Below are 22,998 nucleotides of genomic sequence, written 5' to 3' on the forward strand. Positions count from 1 at the left end.
ATCATGATTGCACCCCCAATTCTCTCAGTGCTCATTGCAGTTCTGTTTCTTTTATCTTTCTGTATTAGAGGAAGCTCCTGAGGCAAAGATCAAAATAAGCCTTAAGGTTTCTCTTTTGACCGGAGGGTATTTTCGTAGCAGGGTCATAGAAATCAAAGACAGCCTTTCTTTTAATGAAGATCAGAGCTTGGTGGTTATGACACAAAGGGAAGAAATGGGATAAATTCAGGTCCACCATGTAATCACTAAATTGTGATAAGAGAGCTTTTTCCCCTAAAGGCTATGGATTCCCGTCTCTAAAGAAATATTTTTCTACCACTTGGTGGCACTAGCTACCAATTAATTTACTGGATTGTTGTTCAATCTACCGCTGAAATGCTGTTCTCTATCTCCAGCTGGGAGGGATTTTTAAAAAGATTTCTCCTTTCAATTAATCAACCTTTTCATGTTTATATATTTACTTCTACGAGTTCCTCCCCCATGTATATTTATGATGCCTTCCTGCCTCTCCTAAGATAAAGTCCTTTGCTTTCCCTTTAGAATAAAGACCTTGCATAATTACAATAGTAAAGTTTCTGCCATTCAACCTGATAGCTAAAAGTGTTCATTGTGTGGCTTACCAAAACACGGTGATGACAGAGCTTGGGAAAAATGTATAAGAGGGCTTATCGAGCCATAAAAGGAAGGGAAGTTACAATTATTGAGTAGTAACTTATTAGTATGAGTTTACAATAACCAAGAAACTTCACGCTTGTTGTCTCAATTGAAGAATGAACTGAGGTTCAGAGAAAGGTAAGTGATCTTGTCTAATCTATACTTGGATGGTGTTAATAAATGTCAGAGTCAGAACTTAAATTTGGAACTTTCTGACTCTACAGCATGTGCATTCTCCATTATCTCATGCCGACTCTCTCATAATGGTATTATCACGTTAAGGAAAGCGGTTATGAAGGACTTCTAATTTTCAAGCTCAAAATGGAACCTCAAAATTCTAAGGATGCTCAACTCTCCAATGTAGAAACAAGAAGAAATAAGTTTATCTTGATAAAGAATACATTTCGTTTAGCTTTGGTGTAAGTAGGAAGTTAGAGGGGTCTACTAAAATGAGCAAAGGCAAACATTTTTTAGGAGGTATGGATAATATTAGCCTTAAATAATTCTGTAGAACTACCTGGAAGAAGAAGACTGGACTAAATAATAAAATTTAGTCCTTAAAATCATGTTTTCTTAGAATACTTTAGGCTATGATGAAATGCTTATAACACTATTTTAATTTTAACATAATGACAGAATACAAAATGCTATGCGTATTTTGTTTTTATATTGCAAAAATTATTATGTTCAGACTTACAAAGCTAAGGCAACACATCACAATACATAAATAGCGATTATCTCTGAGCGGCGGTGGGGTCATTGGTGATTTCAGTGTTATTTCTGCTCTTTTTTATTTTCCCAATTCTCTAGAGTAAACTTATATAAAATAATAGAAGATTTAATTTACTATTTCAAGAACTTTGTTCTGGTCACATTACATAAGCCACTGAGTATGGCTTTAGCATTTAGAGAAGTCAGTGAATGTGAATGGGATGGAAAATAAGCGAGCAGAGGCACCCCTTCTTAAAAACAGAAAGGACAGAAAGTATAATACGGAAAGAACTAATCAAAACTATTTCCCTCTCTGGCTTTAAGTTCCCACCAAGTGAATATATATTTGAATTAAGTCACAGAATCCCCAAAGGGCACTCATTTAAATTCCAACGTATAACTTGGGTGGGTTTTACACACAAAAAAACTTAGTATCCAAATGGGGAAAACATCACTGCCTTGTTTATGTGCATGTCAGAGCCCTTGGTAGTAATCCAGAGCATCGCTAAACGTCCTGGAGAGTTCTGTTTCCAGTGAAATAGAAGGTCAAGGGTTTTTGGGAGCAAGCCATGTATTCATTAACAGCTCCTCCAGATTCCTCTCTTCCATTTATCATCCTTCTTTCTCCTACGCCCTGCTCCTACTTCCAAATAAACAGCATTCACAAACAGTTCTCCTACTTAGTAAACTAGTATGTTAATGACTCATGCAATCATTCCAATCATAGGGTGACCAACATCACTGTATTATTTGCATTTCTTACTTGACAAGAGTCTACAGTTTAGAATCAATCTTGTGCATTAAGAAAGGCAGCCTTTTTCATCTTTAAGTAACTCTGGTTGTCAAAAAGTTCTTTTTTTTTTCTTTTTTTTTCATTAAGTCTGAAGACTTTGTCCCTGTGGTATCTACCCATTGTCCACATTTTAAGGAAAGTCCACCCTTAACCCTGTGTTTTCTCTGGGGCAAACATGCCCTGGTTTCTCGGCCATCTTCATGATCACTCCTGAATGTTCTGTTGTCTTTCTCTCTCAGTCTCTTTAAGAAAAAAGTGTTAGCGTTCTAACTGCCTGGAAAGCAAATCAATAAATTGGCAGACTTTCATCTTTCACTCAGGAGAAGATTTCTTTCAGGCAAATATCCAGATCATTGGGGTCCCAATCATCATTATGTCTAGTCCATAATATTTACCCTCCTTACAGGTATTTGTATCTTAGAAGAATTAACACATGTCCTAAACTAGTGAAAGTATGCTGTTGGGTGATAGATATTTTTAAGAAGTGGCCTTCTGGTGTTGGATATTCCAGGCCATTTTCTACTCCCAAACGGACAACAAAGATTAAAATATATGAGATCTACAATGTTTAGACATCTATAAAAAAACACCATCCATTATCCACTTCCCTTCCTTTACAAATTGTTCTATACTTTACAGAACTCAATCAAATTAATGGCATTCCCTCAGAAATAGAGTGAGGCTTGTACAATTTATATCCAAAATACAGCTTCAGAATCTCTGAAGGAGGAAATATCATGTATTATGTCATTTTAAATATTTGTTTTAAAGGTCACCATTTCCCAATACTCATTTCCTTGAACAATGCTTTGTTTTCAAAGGTGTCTGAGAGGAGTAACTCTAGTACTTGGAACACGTTGAGGGGAATGGTTAAACATGCAACACAATTTTAAGTTTTAACTCTGATTTCTGGGGGGAAAATAAGGACAGCCTCTGATTAGAGGAAAAGAGCATCACGGTTATTCTGGGGTTTAGGGCAGAACTAGGAAGAAGTAGGTTGGCATGTTTCTTTTCTGCTAAATCCCATGAAGAGGAAACACAAATACTGGAAGAAAACATAACCCCTTTCCCCTGACAAATAACAAGACGGTTGTGCATCGGCTAATAGATGAGATTACAAGGGGGAGAAGGGGACCTGCAGTGGCTTTTCAGGTGGAGTTACTGGCTACTTTGATGCATTAGAGGAGCCATATTTATGCTTCAGGTCCCTTCTCACTCTAAGTAAATGTTAATCTTTGGGTGCTGTCCACTGAGGTCTGAGCTGTAGAACCAGCACCGCTCTTTATAGCCAGGGCTTAAAAGAAATGGCTGGAGGATAGCATCACTGTACCGAGTACAAACCTTGGAGCCAGGAAGGCCTGGGCTTTAAATTTGGCTCTGCAACATATTAGTGGGACTTCACACAGCTACTTGAACTTCCCCGTCTATATGATGAATATACTACTGCAAGTGTCTAATGCTTATAGTGCTTTTAGAAGGATTGAGATAATTCGCGTGTTGAACTTGGTACAGTTTCTAATACCCAATAGAGCATAACTCAATGGTTTGTTAATAACTATTATAAAAATTGTATACTACTTTTGAGCATCTGATGGATACAGACCAGTGTCTGAATTCCCGACAAATTAAAAAATATATTTTATACATTCCTAGTGCTTTTTCTGATTTACAGAATCTTGCCTTATGCCAACCTGTGTGTATATTTGCTTATGTCCCCTCCTTTGTGCAAGTGGGTTGTCTGACATTAAATCAACATGGATTTAATACTCAGGGATTTGGGTATTACTATGCTCTCCAGCTCTGGCCCTGCTATACTGAACTGCAATTATGAAGACTTTAAGGCTTATGAGTGAACAACATTCTAGAACGTAGTAATAAAATGGTATTAATTTCTATTTGATACCAGAGAAGTCTTTTAAGTGTTACCAATATCGCTCGCCTCTGAATGTGATATTTCAAAGCAAAATGTCTTGTCTAAAATGGATTCATGTTACAAGAGACCAGTGAATGACACAGGATGCTGGTCATCATGAAAGCTTCGTCTATTTTTAGCTCAGCCTACAATCATTCTGCAGTTCAGTGTGCTCACAGCCAGAAGCTCGGTCAATGAACAGATCCGCAGGGATACTGTCAAATACCAAATACTCACAAAACACTGCTCACATCTGCTTCTACTCATGACTTTCCCACTTTTTATCACTCTTCCTAGTATTCTCTCAAAACTCAGAGGCACTTTGGATTTTCTGCCCCTTTCCATATCATTCCCGTCAAATCAGTTACATGCTATTAATTCTACATCCACAGCCCTGGATTATCTTAGAGGATCGCCCTGCCCTGTCTCCCCAATGTCATTCTAAGTTCATTCTAAGCTTGATTTTTAACATCCCACTCCTTTGTTCATTTTTTTTCTTCAATGGCTGTACACATTTCTTGGCTTCTAATCAGGGCGTGGATGGATGGGTCATAAAATTTTGCCCTTTTTATTTCCATTCCCACTGGACTTACCCTTCAGTCTGATTCTAAATTTTAATATGAATGATGTACATAGGCCCCTTGGCTCTAATTCTCCACACTGCTGACTAGGTAATTATTCCTGAAATACATTGACTAGTGTTACTCCTACCCTCATAGCCTTTAAAACATTTTAGTACCTGTCTATTTCTTTTTAAAAAAGTATATAATTCAATTCCATAGTATATACTCAGGTTCCTCACACTAGGTCACGCCAACCTCTTCAGGCTCTCTTCTTCCAGCACCTCCTGTGCTCTGAAATCAATATTTCCTTTGCTGTTCTCAAGCTTTCCACAGGTTGTGCTTGCACCAGCCTGGAAGGCCTTTCCCTCCTCATTGCCATCAGGTCCTCTCTACTTCATTCTTCCAAGCTTGCCCCCAAAGACACATACTCTGCCAAGGCATCTGTCTCCCTCTGCACTTCCTTTGTGCAGCCGTGGCATTAGCATTCATTACATGCTACAGTTATTTATATCTATTTTCTATGTAGTAGGAGGAAGTATAAGTTTGTGATTAAGAGAGACTGATCTAGAGTCAAATTGGCTGGGTTTTGAATCATGGCTCCATCATTTTCCAGCTGTGTTACTTTGAGAACATTATCAAATTATGTTACCACAGTGTTCTCTTTAATTAGGTTCATGAGAGTACATTCTCCATAGGGTTGCTGTAAATATTAGATAAAATAAGAGTCGGGAGGGACTTAGAAGAATTTAAGTGCTTAATATGCAAGATAATTTCTCCCACTAGCTATAAAGACCTTGGAGTCAAAGTCCAGTGTATTATCTGTTCTCACATTCTCAGCAAAACACTTCATTTAATGTTAGACCAGTAATTATTTGCCAAATTGATATATTGGGAAGCTCCAGGATCCTGTATGTTCTGGGGCTTTGTGTTACCATAACTATCTCAATCAGATCAGTCCCGTTAAAGGAACGAATATTAAGAAAAGCAATGAAAAAAGAGGGGAAAATCATCAGAATTTTAAAAAGGGGAAATTATGTGATAAAAATGTTAATATTATAATTGCAACTCTAAATAGTAGAACACAGAAAGGGGTCTTGTACAGACAAGCTGACAGCTTGCAGTAAGTGATGAGTAGGGTTGGGTATGTGTTGTTACCGACGTGCAGCTTCTGATGGATTGTCTGTAGTCATGGGCTGTGGCTATGTATCGCTGAGAAAAAAAGTTCTGCAGTTACAGCCGAACCCCCAGGCTCCCACTCATTCTTCCTTTGCCATTTACTTACAGTAGGCAAGTCAATGGGCTTCACCTTTAAAAGAAGGAAGCTGGATTGGATGGGATTTGTGAGTGCCTCCTGCCTTGACATTCTCTGATCACGGATCTAAATGGCCCTATTTTTTCTACTAATTTTTAGCAGATGTTTCTCTAGTATCTACCCTGACACATATCATAGCACTGTGACATTGAACATATCAGTTATAATGAAATTATATTCTCCATTCCTTTTATACGAAGTAGGAGATTAATTTAAATATCACATGATTACGAACTTAAAAGACACAACCCGCCTGAGAGTGCTTAGCCATGGCTGTGGGACATGGCAGGTGCCAATAAATGTTTATTTTCTCTTTCCATTTGAAAATACTTTCTTAAATATAAAGAACCAGTGTAAATATTTACTTGTGAAGCCCTTTTCAACCCTTCTATGCATTCCTGGTCAAAACCTAACAAAATACATTATGCTCATGTCTATTGTAACACTGATCATATTTTATGGTAACTAGTCACTATATATCTGTCATTCCAAAAGGTGTTTTTTCCATTTTTACAACTTTAGTACTAACACAGGACCTAGCACATATAAGAAGTTCAGATGAACATTTGTTGAAGAATGAATGAATAAATGAATGAAGTTCAGGTTACTAGAAGTGGGGAAATAAACCTCTCCTCTCCCAAACACGTTTGTTACTTGCCAAATGACACTTAAAATCCCACTTTAAAAAGTCACACAAAACCCGATTTTATCATTAAGAAAATTACAGTTGAGAGGCTTGTGCCACAGGAGCAAGTGACCTGGCTGTCTTTTGGGAAATGCTGTATGCACTCAGCTACTTCATGTCTCTACCGTCAACCGGCCAGTTCACCCTTCTTAGTTCACTAATAACCCAAATTGTTTTAAAGGCTTTCCTCATCTATTGTTCATATCTTAGGTAAACAAAGCGTGCAGATTTTCCTGACCAGTTAATTTTTTCTTTTGATAAAAAATGTATCTAATGAGAACTGTCCAGTAGAGATCTAATGTGAGCCACAAATGCAAACTCATATATAACTTGGCATTTTCTAGTAGACACATTTAAAAAGATAAAATTTTAATAATAGATTTAATTTAAAATATTCATTATTATCATTTCTATGTGTAATCAACATTTTAAAAAACTTGAGCCATTTTACATTCTTTTTTTCTATAATCAGCCTTCGAAATCCAGTGTGTATATCTTATACTCATAGTGCATCTAAATCAGACTAGCCACATTGAAAATGCTCAGTGGCCACATGTGGTTAGTGACTAGCCTACTTGACTGTGTAAATCTAGATCATACCAAAGGTCAGCTATGGCCATAAGTCAAAGAAAAACAAGTTTCTTCCCAAGTATCTTATCAGCAGAAGATCCAGTGCTTTCCTCAGCTGGTTGATTTCAGTTATATGAGAATGCTATTCACTCTCTGCTGGTCCTAATGCTCCATTGCATAGTGGCTCTCAAACTTACATCATTTAACTCAGTAGAGAGAAATTTCAACTTGATATTTCACAAAATCCTCATGTCTTCCTCTAAGAGACTATTCTGAAGGTTTGAGGGCCTAAGATGCTTGATGATACTTCTACTTGGCTGGAGCCAAAAATAAATTAGCAAAATCATGAGTTAAAATTACCCTCCTTTACCCAGAAGAATCCTTTCAGAATATCCTTTACTTCAACCATAACTGATTGGGGTATAAAGGTGGTGAATATTGCTTATCTTTCATAATGATATTTTAATTTCTTAATGTCAAACTAGAAAACTCAGCTCACCCTATCACTAGTAAGAACACTCTTCAATATCCATGGCTAAGGATACATTTATGAAAAAGAGCACTTTTTAAAATATGGCCCTTTATTTTATTTATTTTTAAATTTTTAAATTAAATTTATTGGGATGACAATGGCTAATAAGATTACATAGGTTTCAAGTGTAAAATTCTGTGATACATCACCTGTATATTCTATTGTGTGCCCACCACTCAAAGTCAAATCTTCTGTCACCATAGATTTGACCCCTTTCCCTCTGGTCACCACCATAGTGTTGTCTGTGTCTGTTTTTGTTTGTTTTTCTTGTTTGTCCATATGACCCTTTTAAAGGCATCTATCTTTATATATAGGTTGACAAATTTTTGAAGTGTTAGATGAAGGCATAATATATATAAACATATTTCTTATTAGCTAATTTAGGCAAATAGTATACTAAATCTGACTGTTAATTTTGATTCCTATATGTTTGAATTAAAAAGAAAACACTCAGACAGAAAATATGCAGAGCTACAGGACTTTGACATACCCTGTCCAAGCTCATCGAATGTGTACAGCTTGATAAATGAGCTTTGGAATCTGTTTCTAAAGCCTTCCTGAAGGAAATTCACTTACCTAAGTTGATCACTAGCTCTTGTGGGTTTGGAAACATTAGCAAACTTCTAAAAATTAGCTTCAATTTCTTAGTTGCTTTGGAAAAGCACCATGGAGAACACACCACTATTTATGTAAAAAGCTGTTCCCTTGAAACTCCCAACTGGAAGAAAACCCCTAAAATCTGTTAAAATGCTTATTATATCTCCATGATAGTTTAGCCGTGCCAATAATTGGAGATCATTCTTTTTTAGTTTGGGGCAGTAGCCAGATAACTGCACTTTCCTGTTGGTTGAGCACTTATTTTAAGGATACGTAATATTTTGAAGGATCTGTGGAAACAGTGGTGGACCAGGACTTGGACTCTTGCCCTGGTTCTATATCAGTAGTGCTAATTTTCTGGGCTCCAGTTTGCTTATCTTGAAGTGGTGAATTTGGAATAAATTATTTCTAGGTCTCTATCCAGTATATATCGTGCAAATTATAATTCTCAGCCAATAGGGAAAGAAAACATTGTAATGAAATTCTCTTCAAACCAGACTTCTATCTCTTCTTTACTATCAGCAGATCTCAGATTAGGCAGAAAACATGAAGCCATCAGAGACGCCTCTCACCACTCACCTTTAAGTGTGAAAAACTCCTCATCTTTATTCACACTCATCTTGCTCTCTCTTTTTTACAATAGACAAAGATAAAACTTATCAACATGAAACCTCCACTTCAGCTCTTAATTCAATCACACTGCACCTGCTCAAAGGGTTCCTCTCTGTTTATATTTCCTTTCTACTTCATCACTGACATCAGCGTGCAAAAGTGAGCCGATACCACCCTTAAACATAAAAACCTTCCCAGATTCCAGACCTTTATACGTCTGTTGCTCTAGCTCTCTACACAGGCCCATTTTCCCTTCACCAGGAGGCATCTACACTGAACGGTTTCCATATTCCTCCTTCCCACTCTCCCATTAGCGGACCTGGGCCTGGCTGACACACCCGCTGTTCTACTTGAGCTGCCCCTAAGGTAAGCCATGACCCCACCTTTCAGTGCTCATCTTACACGGAAGCCCTCTCCTTTGCACTTCTCAGACACCATGCCCTCTTGGTCTTCAGCATATTTCTCTGGCTCAAATGCTCAGTCCCTTTTTTCTATTTCTGCATCACTATTCAACATCTGAATATTATAACAACAAATGGCTTTGTCTTGGGTTGTTCAATCACTCCCATGGTTCTAAATGCCTTTACATGTATTTCATGTATTTACAGACTACTCCCATGTTCCTATTTCTGGCATGGTCCTGTCTTCTGAACTCTGGACCCATCTAACAGTCCACAGCATCTCTCCATTTGGATATTTCACAGGCACCTCTAACTCAACAGATCACAAGTAAACCCTTGATCTCTCCCCACCTTATACAGTCACCGCCACTCCCCCTTACACACATACATGGGAGTTTTTCCTTTCCTAATCATCTAATTCTCAGAAGAGTAAATGGGATCCTACCAGTTGCTGGATCCCTAAATCTGAGACCCATTCTTACTACTTTGACTCTACAATGGCATCTAATCAAACACAGAGTCTTGTCAAATATCTGTGCTTTCTCTATTTTTATTTTATTCTTTCTGTCTTATCCAACCATTGTACCTGCATCCCAGTAGCCTCCTAACTAGACCTGTGGCTTCATCATTTGTCTGACTCTAAAATGTTTTCTAAACTGCAGCCTCAAGTGGCTCCTATTAAAATTAGGGAAAAAACAAAGCATGGCAGCATGTGTCTTAATTGATTGTTTCCCATTTGCCTCTCCACTTGGACCAGTGCCTTCTATATGCTTCTGCTCACTTGCCATATTTTAGTCACTCTGGTCTTTCTTCAAGTTCTCAGACACATCAAAGGTTTCCTACCTCAGGGTCTCAATCCATGCTGTTCCCTCTGCTTAGAACAATGCTCTTCCTCCTCTTCATCTGCGTAATGTCTCATTATACTTCAGGAAATACTGCTTTCTTAGAGAAGCTTTTCCTGATGCTCTTATTATTAATAACAGTTATATTCTTCATAAGGCTGTATTTCTCATGTTTAACATGTCACAATATGTCATTGATAATCTGTGCATTATTGATTCATTGTCTATATTCTTTTAAAAATTAAGCTTCAGAAGATCAGGGATCATGATTATTTTATTCACTGCTGGATCCTCCGAATCTAACTCAGAGCATAGACTATAGCTGAGGAATCAATATTTGTTGACTAAACCTTACAGGAAAGAGAGCTAAGGAGAATGAGCATTTGGCTCACGAGACCGGGAACAGGAACCTCTCTTGATTTTCCATAGTCCTTCCCCCACACCGAGCTGTCATTCCTCTTTTCACTCATTCCAGCCCAGTGCAGACAATAGAGCTCAGGCCCATCAAGTGCTTTTGCCGTTGACCCCAACATTGATTCGGCCCCAATTCCATAGCCCTGCCCCTGGAAGTCCTGGGCTCTGAGTTACAGAAGCTCACAGCTCAGTTCCTTGCGCTTGTTCTGCCCTCGATAGATTTACTGATCTCCTCAGTGGCCTCTGCTCTCCCCTCTACCAATTCTTCTGCATTTTATGCCTAGTGTTTATCTTTATAAGAACTCACTTTTCCACTTTTCTATGTATATTTCTCTCCTTTAGTCCATGGAATACCCTGCTAATTATGCACTGCTCTTTTTTCCCCTTAAGCTAGAACAATCTCTTATTTTCTACCCCCAAACAGAACACTAAAATAAAGCAAGGCACATAGATCCACATACAATATTTCTTCTATTCCAGAAAATTTTGAAATTTTCAAAATTTCAAAAGTTCAACTGGAAAAGGGTAAGTGTACATTTTTATCAATAGAGCCACCATATCTCAGAAATATAACCAGCTTCACAGAAAAATAAAATACGATAATATGTACAACAGGTATGCTGATGTGATAGAAGTCCTCCATTACCACCAGGTCATCTTGGTGGCTTATCAGAGCGCATGGGCTCACAAAACCACAGCAAACAAAGAAATTAAACCAAAAGCACTCAAGGGACAGAAGGAAATAAAAACGCCACAGTGGTAAATGGTCCGCACAGCAGGAACTAAAAGAAACCTTTTTAGAGACTGTAAAGTAACTGAATGAAACCAGCAATACACAAGAATGAATTTCAGAAGAAATCAGCAAAGTAGCATGTAGCTGATTGGCATGCAAGCTCTTCTAAATGAATTTAAGCCCCCAAATCTCAGAACCTTCCCACAGGCTCAAGACCTAAATCTTTCTCTGTACAGAAAGGATCAGCCTCGATCCTCAGGATGCCTTTCCTTCACAAATCCCCCTCCATGTTCATGTAATGAAACCTTCCTATACTTAATTCATTGTGCATTGTATTCAGTTCCAATTCTGTGTTATGATATTTTTTCTTTTTAAAAAATAATCTGTTGGTGAATGGAGCTGGAACAGGGCATCAAGGGGATAAATGGTGATGGATAACAAGAGTCACCTGAAGTTGGGGTTAAGTTTGAGATGGTAGATTTGCGCTTTGCTCAAGTCTCAAGAGTTTCCTCAGGTCTTTCTTTGGATCCAGTATACACGTCTTGGAACCAAGGGCTGGTGCTTTGCCTTGAAATTGAGCAGCAATTTCAACAGCCTTTCCCTCATGATCATCAAGTTCTACCCAGCAGAGCTCACCAAGCTTAGTCGAGAATCAAGAGCAGACTAACCTAGCCATTCTTTCTGAACACTTTTAAAGCTGCCCCATCCTATCTAGATGAGGTAGATCTTTACTTACTAGTTTTTAGGTGAACATGTCTTAGCTCTATCAAGTCCGGTCTCCTCAATCCCCCACAAACTCCCCGTTTCGTTGTCCCTTCCATGACTTTACACATGGGAATAGCTTGCTTAGTACATCTTTCCTCTATCCACTGGAAACCTGCCCAGTCCCCAAGGCCTGGAAAAGTTCTCCCTTCATGAGAAAGTCATCCTTGACCCCTCACTGATAACCTCTCATTTTGAATGAACTATGTTTAAATATGCTGTTTTGTGTCTTCCCGACTTGCCTTCATAATATTTAACAATCCGTTGAGATGTAAAATTTAGTCTTATTTTTAAGGCTAAAGTTTAAGCTCCAAGGGGAAGAACAACTTAGTCTAAAATCTCACACTCTTCTTAGAACACAGGGGTTGAGTTTATTGATCAGTTGGCTATGCCAGTCTCTTCTGGAAAATGGATACAGTGATTGGGACCTGGCCTTTATGCCATCCTGCCTGACTCATATACTCAGGAGCGGGAACAAATAACGAGGTCAGGCTTCAGTGAATGACTTTCCCTTAAAATTTTCCACACAATGCAACAGAAAAAGAACATATCTTGAAATAAGACTACAGCGCTTTAAATACTAACTCAGCTGATTAAATAACAGTGGACACTAGGTAACTTCTTTTTTTCCACATAAACTTTATAAAATACTGCATTCTTCACAAAGTTGTTAAGATTAGAAATAATAATATATATGAAAACATCCTGCCTAGTATTATTTCTACAGGATAAATAGCTCAAGCCACCGTCTCCTAAGGTGATCTACTTAAGCACTAATATTTTCTTTTTGCCTTGACCATATAATTTTGTCCAATATTTAATAATAGATCATGAACTAATGGAACTTAGAATTGCTTCTCGGGAGTCTTAATACTGATGCTAAAGATCGTGGGCACTAATTAACATTATAAGAATCGTTGAAATATAGATACTTCATTGATGGATCCGTTAATAATAAAACATGTAGTAAACACTGCTTCAAAAGCTGCTTGGGTAGTTCAAGCAAAACAGTACAAGCCTCCAAGATATTAAGTATGTTTATTAGAAGTATTAATTTGTATTTGTATTTAGACTTTATGACAAGACTTACATGGTTTTATATATTTTTCGAGGACTTTGTTTTATGACATAAATAGTAGTTACAGTATCCCTACTGTCTGAGTTGCCTTACATAACTGTCTAATTTATCTGATTACTGAATGTTTCTATCACCCTCTCCACTTGCGAAAGAAAACAAAGAGAGAGATATGTCATAGCAGCAGCTTTATCTAATGCAGATATTTTGGTACATTTTTTGTAGTCGTTAATGTATTTACCTGAATTAAATCAAAAGCTAAGTAGGCACGTACTATACATGAAAAAAAAGATGAGTCAAACTAGAGTTGGTAAAGGGGGTTGAAGAAATATTGAGGAGCAGTGCACCACTGGTGTGCTGTTGGTCCCAGACAGTCACGGAGCAGCATCAGGACAGGAGAGAAACAAGGCTGCGAAGGCTCCTGAGCACTTACTCTGCGCCAGGCTTGGTCCCCACAGCTTTGTAAGCATTGTCTTGTTTTCACTGCAGCTTCACAGCAGCCCATGAAATAGGTACTGGTGTTTCTCTCCTTGACTTAATGAAGATACATAGATTATCTAGTGCCACAGTTACACTGAGAGGGATGTATGGATCCAAACTATCATTCAGTTTGAATAAAGTATATCTACATTAGATCTGTATGCATGAGAAGGACAGCGTGGCTTTGAACGTGACCGATGAAAGTAGCCACATAGTTTCTTCTCTCTCTCTCTCCCTCTCTCTCTTTCTGTCTCTCACTTTTTCTCCTAGGAAGACAATCAATCAGAGTCCTTATATACTATCATCTAACTATTCTGGCATTGTCCATTTGGCATGTTGAAGTCAACATCTATCTGCAGAGTGACTACATGGTAATTTGACTAAATTACTAAGAAAATAAAGCATCTTGAACAACTCTGGACTTCGTTATTTAGGTATAGAAATACTATTGAATATATATGTGTGTGTGTGTGTGTGTGTGTGTGTGTGTGTGTGTGTGTGTGTTTATGGAGAAAGAGTGAAGTAGTAAAATAAAAGTCTGTTCACTTCACAGGTGAATGATCCAACATCATTTGATCCCAAATCGACAGTTTTCCTCCTTTGGTGGGTGGGTACATACCCACCAAACCTATTCTAGCTTTTATTGAACTTTAAAAACCAGCACTTCAGTTAGGATGGCTGGGCTATGCTCTATCTACCAAGAAAATTAAGTATTATCTCAGGGCCAAGTAAATATACAAAGAGGTTATATTTCTTGACCATGTGCAAAGAATGTATTAGATGATCTGACTAATAATTAAGTCAATGTAGAGAACACGCTTGAACAGTTTAGGCAAAACATCCAAATGAAAGACTTTGACTTTGTTTGGATTGTTTGTATCAAGCAAATTGTCAACAAATAGATGACTAAAGGTGACCCAGGTCCCTTGAATAGTAACTACATTTCCCAGTAGTTATGCTTAGCTTACTTATTTAATTGCTAATTATATAATTACCCTAACCTAACCCCAGTAGATAGCAAGTAGCAGTTGAGAATAAGAAAGAGATTCTTTACCTGGGCTCTACAGAGTTCATAAGTAGGCTTTATTATATCCAGAAACTTGATCAAAATGGTCTCTATGTTCAAACAATACTATTTATGCATGGAGAAATATCTATGAGATTACACACTAAATTTATAACTGTGGCTAATTTAGATGACATGGTAGGAAAAAGAACTTCAGTCTTAATCCTATTTAACCCTTTGAAATGAGAATTTATTTACGAATTACTTGGATAATTAAAATTAATTTTAAAATGAGGTATAAATATACAACTGTAATTTTTTCTTAGGATGGGGCAGTGTTTTTATTTCATGCTAAAGGATATGAACCCCTTGTGTTACCTATTTTGACTCTGGTGAATAATGATATATTATCTGGTCAGAGACTCACTAGCTTCAAATTTTGTACATTTGCAGTAATTGTTTGAGGGATTTCTTTCACTTCATTGTTTTGTCTTTTTCCTCAAATGAATTAGACAGATTTTAATATTAAAAATAGTACTTTGGAGCAGCTATCATTTATATAGAGCACATCCTTTGTCCTGCTATGGTATGGATCAGAATACACAGTAGGCGAATTTCACCACAATCTTAAAACTGGCTCAGTTGTTGCCATGGTGAACCAGGAGGCCACATAACAGGTATGTGCCTTGACTATGCTATACATTCCACTCACCTACATGATCAGATTTATTAAGCAGATAAAGTTATGATATACATATCAAGTATGCTCCAGAAAAATAAGCAATAAAATTACTCAACTTTATATGATTTAGATAAGAAAAATTTTGAATATTGTAAAAGACTATGTTTATATGCCAACAAACAAGGCTTAGAAAATCCTTTTAATATATTTAGTTTGTAGAATGATTATCAGATATACATGATGGAATTTAGCATGGGATGTATCAACTGCAATTCAGAATCAGATGTTGTTCTGGGCACCATCATCTGAATCTCTAGATTTCCAACTGCCAACCTAGAGCAACAAAGTACATTTCTCTTGGCTCCACGAATCTGTGTGCTGGTAAACACAGTCCGTTCCCATTATAGATGATGCACTGGAGACTGACAAAAGTGACCATCACACAGCAACCTGGAAACATAGACTTGTCTATGTAACTCTCTGCTAATAAATCCTACACATCAATTATACTTCACATGTCTATGTCTTTTCCAAAGCACTTTACTCAATGGTTCATTCATTGTTATCTAACAGTTATGTCTTCTTTTATGCTTTTAATGAGGTGACTATATCAGCTATAACAGAATCAGGAAGAGTAACATGTTATAAAGGCATTTCTAGTTCTGTCTCTATGGAATTATAGTTAAATGATTTTTTTCCTTCTAAATGTCCACCTCCTTTAAACTGATAACAGAAGCACTCTGCCTGATTATGAGATAGTAACTGAAAGTAATCTGTATAAGCACCCATCTCATGGATTTTAAACCCTTTATGTTGGTATAATTTTATTTGGAAGCCATTTAAAAATTTTAAAATATTTTGGGGGCATATAATCAAAATAGTTATCTGAATTCTTAGTGCACTTGACCTAGATAAAAATCTTATTATGTCGGGTTCCATATATAAGAAGTAGTCTTTTCAGAGTATAGTTTTTATTTCCATTGACTTCTAAAATTTAAGTCAGAAATCTTATAATAATGGTATTAATGTGCTGAAAAATACTTCTGATGATAGACTATGGTTATCCTGACAGGTTATTATAAAATACCAACCTTGTCCATAAATAATACAGATTTTTAATTCACAAAATACCAGGGAGATTTATAATTTTATGTCTAGTTTTCCTTTGCATCTCCATGGAGTCTTTTTTAGAAAATAAGAATTGTCATTATTATTATTTATTTATTTATTTTGAAAATATGAAGAAATAAATCCATTGCCTTGAACTGGAAAACAACCTCCCAGGATCTGGCCCCAGCCACTCTTCCCGGCCCCATGTCTCCCTCACACACCTAAGCCCAGGAGAACCAGAGGAACCTCTCCCTGAAACATAGCCCGCCCTGCCCCAGGTTTTGCCTTCATCACACTGCCCGAAAGGTTTTCCTTTCTCTCACTCTTCTCTGCCAGTCTGTGCACCCAGTATTAGCTGCTCACACTTATTAGGTGCTTACTACATGCTGTGCTTTTTACTAAGAGCCTATTTCACCTGTGCTTCTAACACACTATTTTACAATGTATGAGGAATCTTTGGCTAGTCACCCAGATAGTAAATGGTAGATCTGGGATCTGCACCCAGGTAGACTCCAGATTTCATTACTCAACACTGTGAAACATTAATTCCAAGTCTCAATAAACTTGCAAGATCAAGAGAAGAATAATTGTTTTCCCATGGATGTTTCATGGGTCACCCCCACCTCTCTTCCCTTTACCTGCCCCTGTATCTTTCTGAGGCCAAACTCTAACTGGTCAGGGATACAGTTTCCTCGACTAGGCATTCTGATCCATCTTAATAGCCTTTGTGTTCAACAGTAAAATGCCTTGCACATGGCCATCCCTCTATAAATGCTGGTTCTATGAATTCATCATTGACAGAATTAAGAGATAATTCAGACTCTATCAGAAATGGCCTCTGAAAAATAATTTAAAAAATCAACTTAGCAAGCTTATTTGATAAACAACCATCATAACTTGATATTGAATTCTTCACAAATTTTCTTTTTAAACTTGAGTTTATAAAAGTAGCCAACTGTGTGAGCATTCCTAGTTTCAAATCCATTCATTCAATCACAGGCAAGTGTTTTTTTTTAATTTTACTGAATCAGACAATAGAATTCAATACTATTGTTCTAGAACCACAGGTGAATTTTGGTTACTCTAAAGAACCAGTTAAAAATGGAAACAATTCTTTATGATAATGACTGTATATATTACTGTTTTATTTGCTTTTCACTGAGCTGATTCAAGATTTTCATTTTCTGTATATACACATATATCAACTCATCTAGATAATAGTGAATAGTTTGGGAAGAGAGATAAAATCATTTAATTACTTTTCTTACATGATGTCAAGCAGATGCAACTTTTTTTTTTTTTTATTCCTGAAGATAAATGGGATATTTCAATACTATTTAGAGATAACCTAAGTTTATTCACTCAACCTCTTACCTTTCAGAGGGAAAGTGATTTGAAAAGTGAGGTTTCTCCCTCATAAGCCACCAAAATATCACATTTTCTTCCCCTTTCTTTAAATGTTGACATTACATTTCATTTTGACAACTGAAAGAAGTTTTAGAGCCTGGCTATTTCTGTTAAATAATAATAATAACTACAGCTCTTAAAATAATATAAGATGTAAAATCAGATTTAAGATTTGACTTTTAGGCTTTCTTAGTTAAGTTTAAAATATGCATTATTAAAATTCCATAATAAAGAAAGGTAATTATTCAGAGGTTGGTGGTAACTTATTGAATTTAGAACAAGGGTTCTTGGAAGAATTCAACGTTAGAATTGAGCACCAGTTTTCTTTTAACTTCTGCAATTTAAAAACATTCACTTCACTTTGAAAAATTAAAATATTAAATTTTCTAAAACAGAATTATGCTAATTTTAAGAATGCTAGAATTTCTCTCAAAAGTGAATTACTTTGAAATAATTTTTCTTGACCTCATACATGATCTTTTTTGTTTTTGTTTTTCAGTGACTGAAAGCACAAGTAACTAAGCCATGATTGTTAATTACACCTATTGATGATCAGGGATAGAATAACATCCTATCCAATTATCTAAAGTAAGAGGGAGCTAGAGACCCAGAAGGAGACAGCAGCTTTCTAACTCAAAGGAGAAAGTTGATTTCCACAATACTAGGAACAGTGCTGAGTAGTCTTATTGATTCTCGATGGAAGGAATGGGTCCCTCAGGCTTTCCTGGCCAGTCACCTCAAGCAAATAAACAAGCAGCTCTTCGGGTCAGCCTCCTGACCTAGAGAAAATGATGACATTTCCTCCTAGCCTTAGCCACTCTCTGAGCTGAGCATCTCTCCAGTTAGACCGTTGATAAATACCGTGCCATCTGCTGTTCAACGCACTGCCTGGAACTTGCGAGAGAGTTTTTAGACGTGAGGTACAGAAAGCTAGCCAGGGACCGTTCCGGGCAGCGATTCCCGGGATGAAATGCGCCTTCCTCGCTCCCGCCACACTTCTCCTCTTGTCCCATTTCTCTCGCTTGCCCCCAGCGTCCTCAGCAACAAATGTCTAACTATCCTCGCTGGTCCCGGCACCAGACAACGCTCTAACGTCTGCATTCAGAGGTCCCTCCTCGCAGGAGCGAGAGGCTGCGCCGCCCCCGGCAGGTGGGACCCCCGGCACCGCGGGGCGCCTCCTGCCCCCTCCCCAGCCCTGAACAAAGGCGGTTCATTTGGTCTCCAGCCAAGGAGAGGGGAAAGGAGAAACACTTGCTGGGCTCAACAAAAAGGCGACATAAAGAGGCTCAGCGGGCCCGGGGAGCCCGGGCAGGCCGGGCAGATTCACGGCCCCCTCGCCTCCCCGGGGAGGGGTGCCTAGCGCGCGCGGACCGTCGCCCTAAAGAGGTAAAGAGTGAAATGGCTCAACGTACACACACCCCGCTCCATACCGGGGACGAGTCTCCGAGCTGCGGCTTGTGCTGTCGGAGGGCCAGGCTGAAGCTGACCGCCCCCACGGCCACGCTGGACACCCCCAGCCCTATCTCCAGCACGGAGAGCACCAGCAGGCTCCCAATAATCTGGCCGCTGGTGCACATCCTTCCTCGGGCATCATTCCTTCCAGATCAGAGCGGGAAACCGACCATCCGCCTTCTTTCTTCCACTCTCCTCCTTCCCCCCCAGCCCTCTTTTCCTCCCCCTGCCAGACCCCCCAAAACTTTTTCTTTCTTCACCAGCGAAGCATTATCCACAAGGGCCGGGTGTCCAGAGCCGGAGACCCTCTCGCCTCGATCGGGCCACAGGCGACACAGCTGCTCCGCGCGCCCGGGCGCGTTCAGACGGGGATGGGGGAGGATCGGCGGCCGGAGCCCCGCGGAGGAGGCGAGACCGGCCGCGGGGCTTCCCGCCGGGAGCGGGAACCGGGGGCCGCGGGGCGCTGTCCAGAGTCCTGCCGCGTCCGGGGCTCGGCGGGGAGCCGCTGCTCGGCCCGGCTGCCCTTCCTTCCCGGCCCGGAGAGGAGCTCTGCCGCCGGGGCGCAGCACCAAAGCGCTCCGAGCCCCGCGCCCGCGCCCGCGCCTCTCCTTTGTTTTCGTGGCAGCACCAAGCGCCTGTGCGAGTCCCGCGGTCCCCGGGCCGGGCGCGCGGGCGGGGTCAGCGCCGCGCGGCCAGAAGCGGCGACCTTGGCGGGTGGCCCTTCCCCGTCTGGGTTCCTTCTCCCTCGTCGTCGTCGCCGGCCTCCCCCTCTCTCTGGATCCGACTCTCTCTCATCGCAGTGACCTCATTGGGATTCAGGGGGAAGAGGGACACGCGTTCGTCTGTTCGTGGGCCCGGCGCCCATCCTCTCGCCCGGCGCTCGCCTGGCCTCGCCTCGGGACCCTCACCTCGGCGACACGCGCGCTCCCCACCTCCGCATCCGCCCCCCCTCGCCGCCTCCTGGGCTCCTGTCCAGATGGGAGGGGAAGGGATGCCTACGTCAACCGGGCTGGATGCGGGGGAAACTTACTTCTGCGCGGACGCGGGTGGGAAGGGGCGCCGCGGGCGGCCGGAGGCAGAGCGCGGGGGGCGGGGAGGCCGGACTCCCAGCTCGCTAGGGCGCGGAGGGACCCTCCCCACGGGACTCCTCTCCCGGGGAGAGCCAGGCTCCGGGCTTCCTTGTCCGGGGGTGAGGGACATGCCACAGCCCCGCCGAGGTGTGGCCCGCAGACGCCCGCTGTCCCCTGGAAGCGCCACCGCAGGCTCCGGGATGCGCGGCCAGACCAGGCGGGACGGGGACCTTGCGCTCTCGCTGGAACTCGGGAGATGCGTGTATTTAAGGACTGCATCGGAGGGCACCCTATTAAAGACGAAAATCTGGCCGGCTGCACAGCTGTGGGACAGCCTGGCCTGGCCAGTCATCAGGGCAGGGGCCGGGCCCGGCCTGGGTGCCTCTGCGGAGGGACTCGCAAGGCTGCAGGTCGCTGGGTCCCGACCCTGTTCTCACGTCGCTGGTTCGACCCCGTGAAAAATCACAAGGCATTCCATCAAGCAGACCCGCGAAAGGGGGAATGAGGAGGTGTTTTGGGGTGTGGGGCATCTTTCTCAAAAAGTGGGTTCCCCAGTTGGAAAGGAACGGAAGGCTAATAGAAAGAGGGTGGAACGGGGACGCACCAACCAGACCAGGGTATCTTCACCTCTGAATACACGCAGCCTAGCGCAGGGTGGGCGCCTTTCTGAGTAGAAGCTTCTTTTTGCAAAGCCCCAGTGATGGGAACAGGAAGGCTGAGCGATATGCAATCTACAGCATAAGTGGAAGTTTCGGTTTTCTTAAATTTGACTCAGGGCTTGTTTCATAGTTTAATTCAATTTTACACTATAATTTAGTTTCCTTCTGCTATATTTAGACTCTACACTTAAAAAAGTTTGTGTACTCCTCCCTTGTAAGTAAAAAAGCAAGGAAGGGAGAACTATAAGTTATTAGGCCTTAAGGAGCCCTCAGTTATTGTGATATTTGGAGAACTAACTGAAACATTTACGTTGACTGATTAGTGGATTCACTTTCTACCTTTTAAAGTCTCATTCCACCAAGAAGTCAATTGTTAGAATCCTTCAAATAGTGTTTGGCTTTAATGAAGCATAGATTATTTTATTTTAATCTTTAGAAGTAATCTAAATGATCCAATTTATATGTAGAAATCAGGAAGCATCTCATTACCTAATTTTGGTTTGTCTTTAGTCATTGCTGTTGGGTTTTTTTTGTTTGTTTGTTTGTTTTTAATTCCCCATTAGGAGGAGAAGAACAAACCATAGTTATTGTTGAAATAGAACAGACGTATAGAAAGGAATGTAACTTATATAAAGGAGAATGAATTTTGTAGAGAACATAGAGATAGCATTAAGAGTAACCAAAGAATTTATGTGCATATATACACAACCCAAGGACATGGACAACGGTGGGGAGAGGGACAGGGGAGGGGGAAGAATGGGGTGGAACGAGTCATTGGGGAGAAAAAGGGACATCTGTAATATTTTAAACAATAATAAAACTTAAAAAAAATAATAAATTTAAAAAAAAAGAGTAGATGAATTTCACAGAGAGAAAGAAATGGGCAAATCATGTATTATGGCTGAATCTTTGTCTCTGAATGTGATCGATAGAGTATGTTTACTTAAATACCCAAAGCCTAATCATATGCCTCAACATAACCAATCTTGATTGATCCTTTATTATTGGTGCAAAATCCAAACCTTTTGAAAATCAAATGTACATGAAAAAAGTCAAATTCATCTTCATGTATCCATTACTACCAATATGCCACACTAAAAAAGAAATAGTTGTAGGAATAAAATAAAAAATTATTCCCCACAGAAGAAATTACTGTTTATGTTTTAAAACATGAGGATCAATGTTAAAACTTTCAAAAGAATATTACATTACCTGTTCTGGGAGACAAAGTATATATTGCACGATCTTTTAAACTGTGTAAAGATCCCCACCAAAGTAAATGCAAGAGCAGCTAAAATTTACTCTTAATCATGGAAATCACAGCAAAAAAATAGGTTCAAACTGGCATCTTACATGTCTCAAAGCTATCTGTTAGAGAATGAATTATAGGATATAATAGTAACTCAAGAGAAAACTAAAGTACCTTGCTATCCAAATACCAGCGGCTCTACAATTAGAGGGTTTAATTTTTCTTACACCAAAAGAGCTGTTCATGAGATCCATTGACACATTGTTTAATACATCTTCAACACGAGCAATAAAACAAAAAATCTCAAGTTTGCCACCTGCTGGCTTATATATGACACAATGGATATAAATGTGTGCATAACCTCAAAGTGATCTTATTAAACATAGCAGCTAATCAGAATAAAATTCTTCATAATTGCTCTCTTTAAGGACCTAAGTTCTGCTAACAAGTATTTAAGAGTTCTGAGATCCTTCTGTACCCATTTACCCAAGTAAGATTTATGGACATTTTAATACATGAACAAAGGAAAATCTAGGAGTTGGTAAACAAATACCACCTGTTTTAATATAATGAAGTAAGTTAATGAACTAACTCAACCACTAACAAGCATTAGTGATTGAAAAGATCAAAATATGAACCTGATTAATTTTGAGATCTGATAAATTAAATTTGTATGGTGACCCTAGGCACTGGGCAGAATGACCAATGTAGTATT

At 39.7% G+C, this 22,998-nt stretch overlaps 1 protein-coding gene across 7 annotated transcripts in view; it reads right to left on the reverse strand.

The window, feature by feature from the left end:
- TMEM196 (transmembrane protein 196) overlaps nt 1–20,707 on the reverse strand; it is a 44,642-nt gene extending 23,935 nt beyond the window's left edge. Inside the window, exon 1 of one of the 7 annotated variants that reach the window (XM_081146955.1) lies at nt 20,336–20,707. Coding sequence is in view for 4 of the 7 variants with exons in the window: in XM_081146954.1 (XP_081003080.1) it covers nt 19,266–19,430 (165 nt within the window). In the remaining 3 variants the exon portion in view is untranslated. Of the gene's footprint in view, nt 1–19,265; nt 20,258–20,335 lie in introns of those variants that run through there. The other 6 variants (XM_081146966.1, XM_081146959.1, XM_081146954.1 and 3 more) reach the window with 6 other exon arrangements.
- Nucleotides 20,708–22,998: the final 2,291 nt, after the last annotated feature.

This window comes from Miniopterus schreibersii (assembly GCF_964146895.1).
Source record: "Miniopterus schreibersii genome assembly, chromosome: 9".
NCBI lineage: Eukaryota > Metazoa > Chordata > Mammalia > Chiroptera > Miniopteridae > Miniopterus > Miniopterus schreibersii.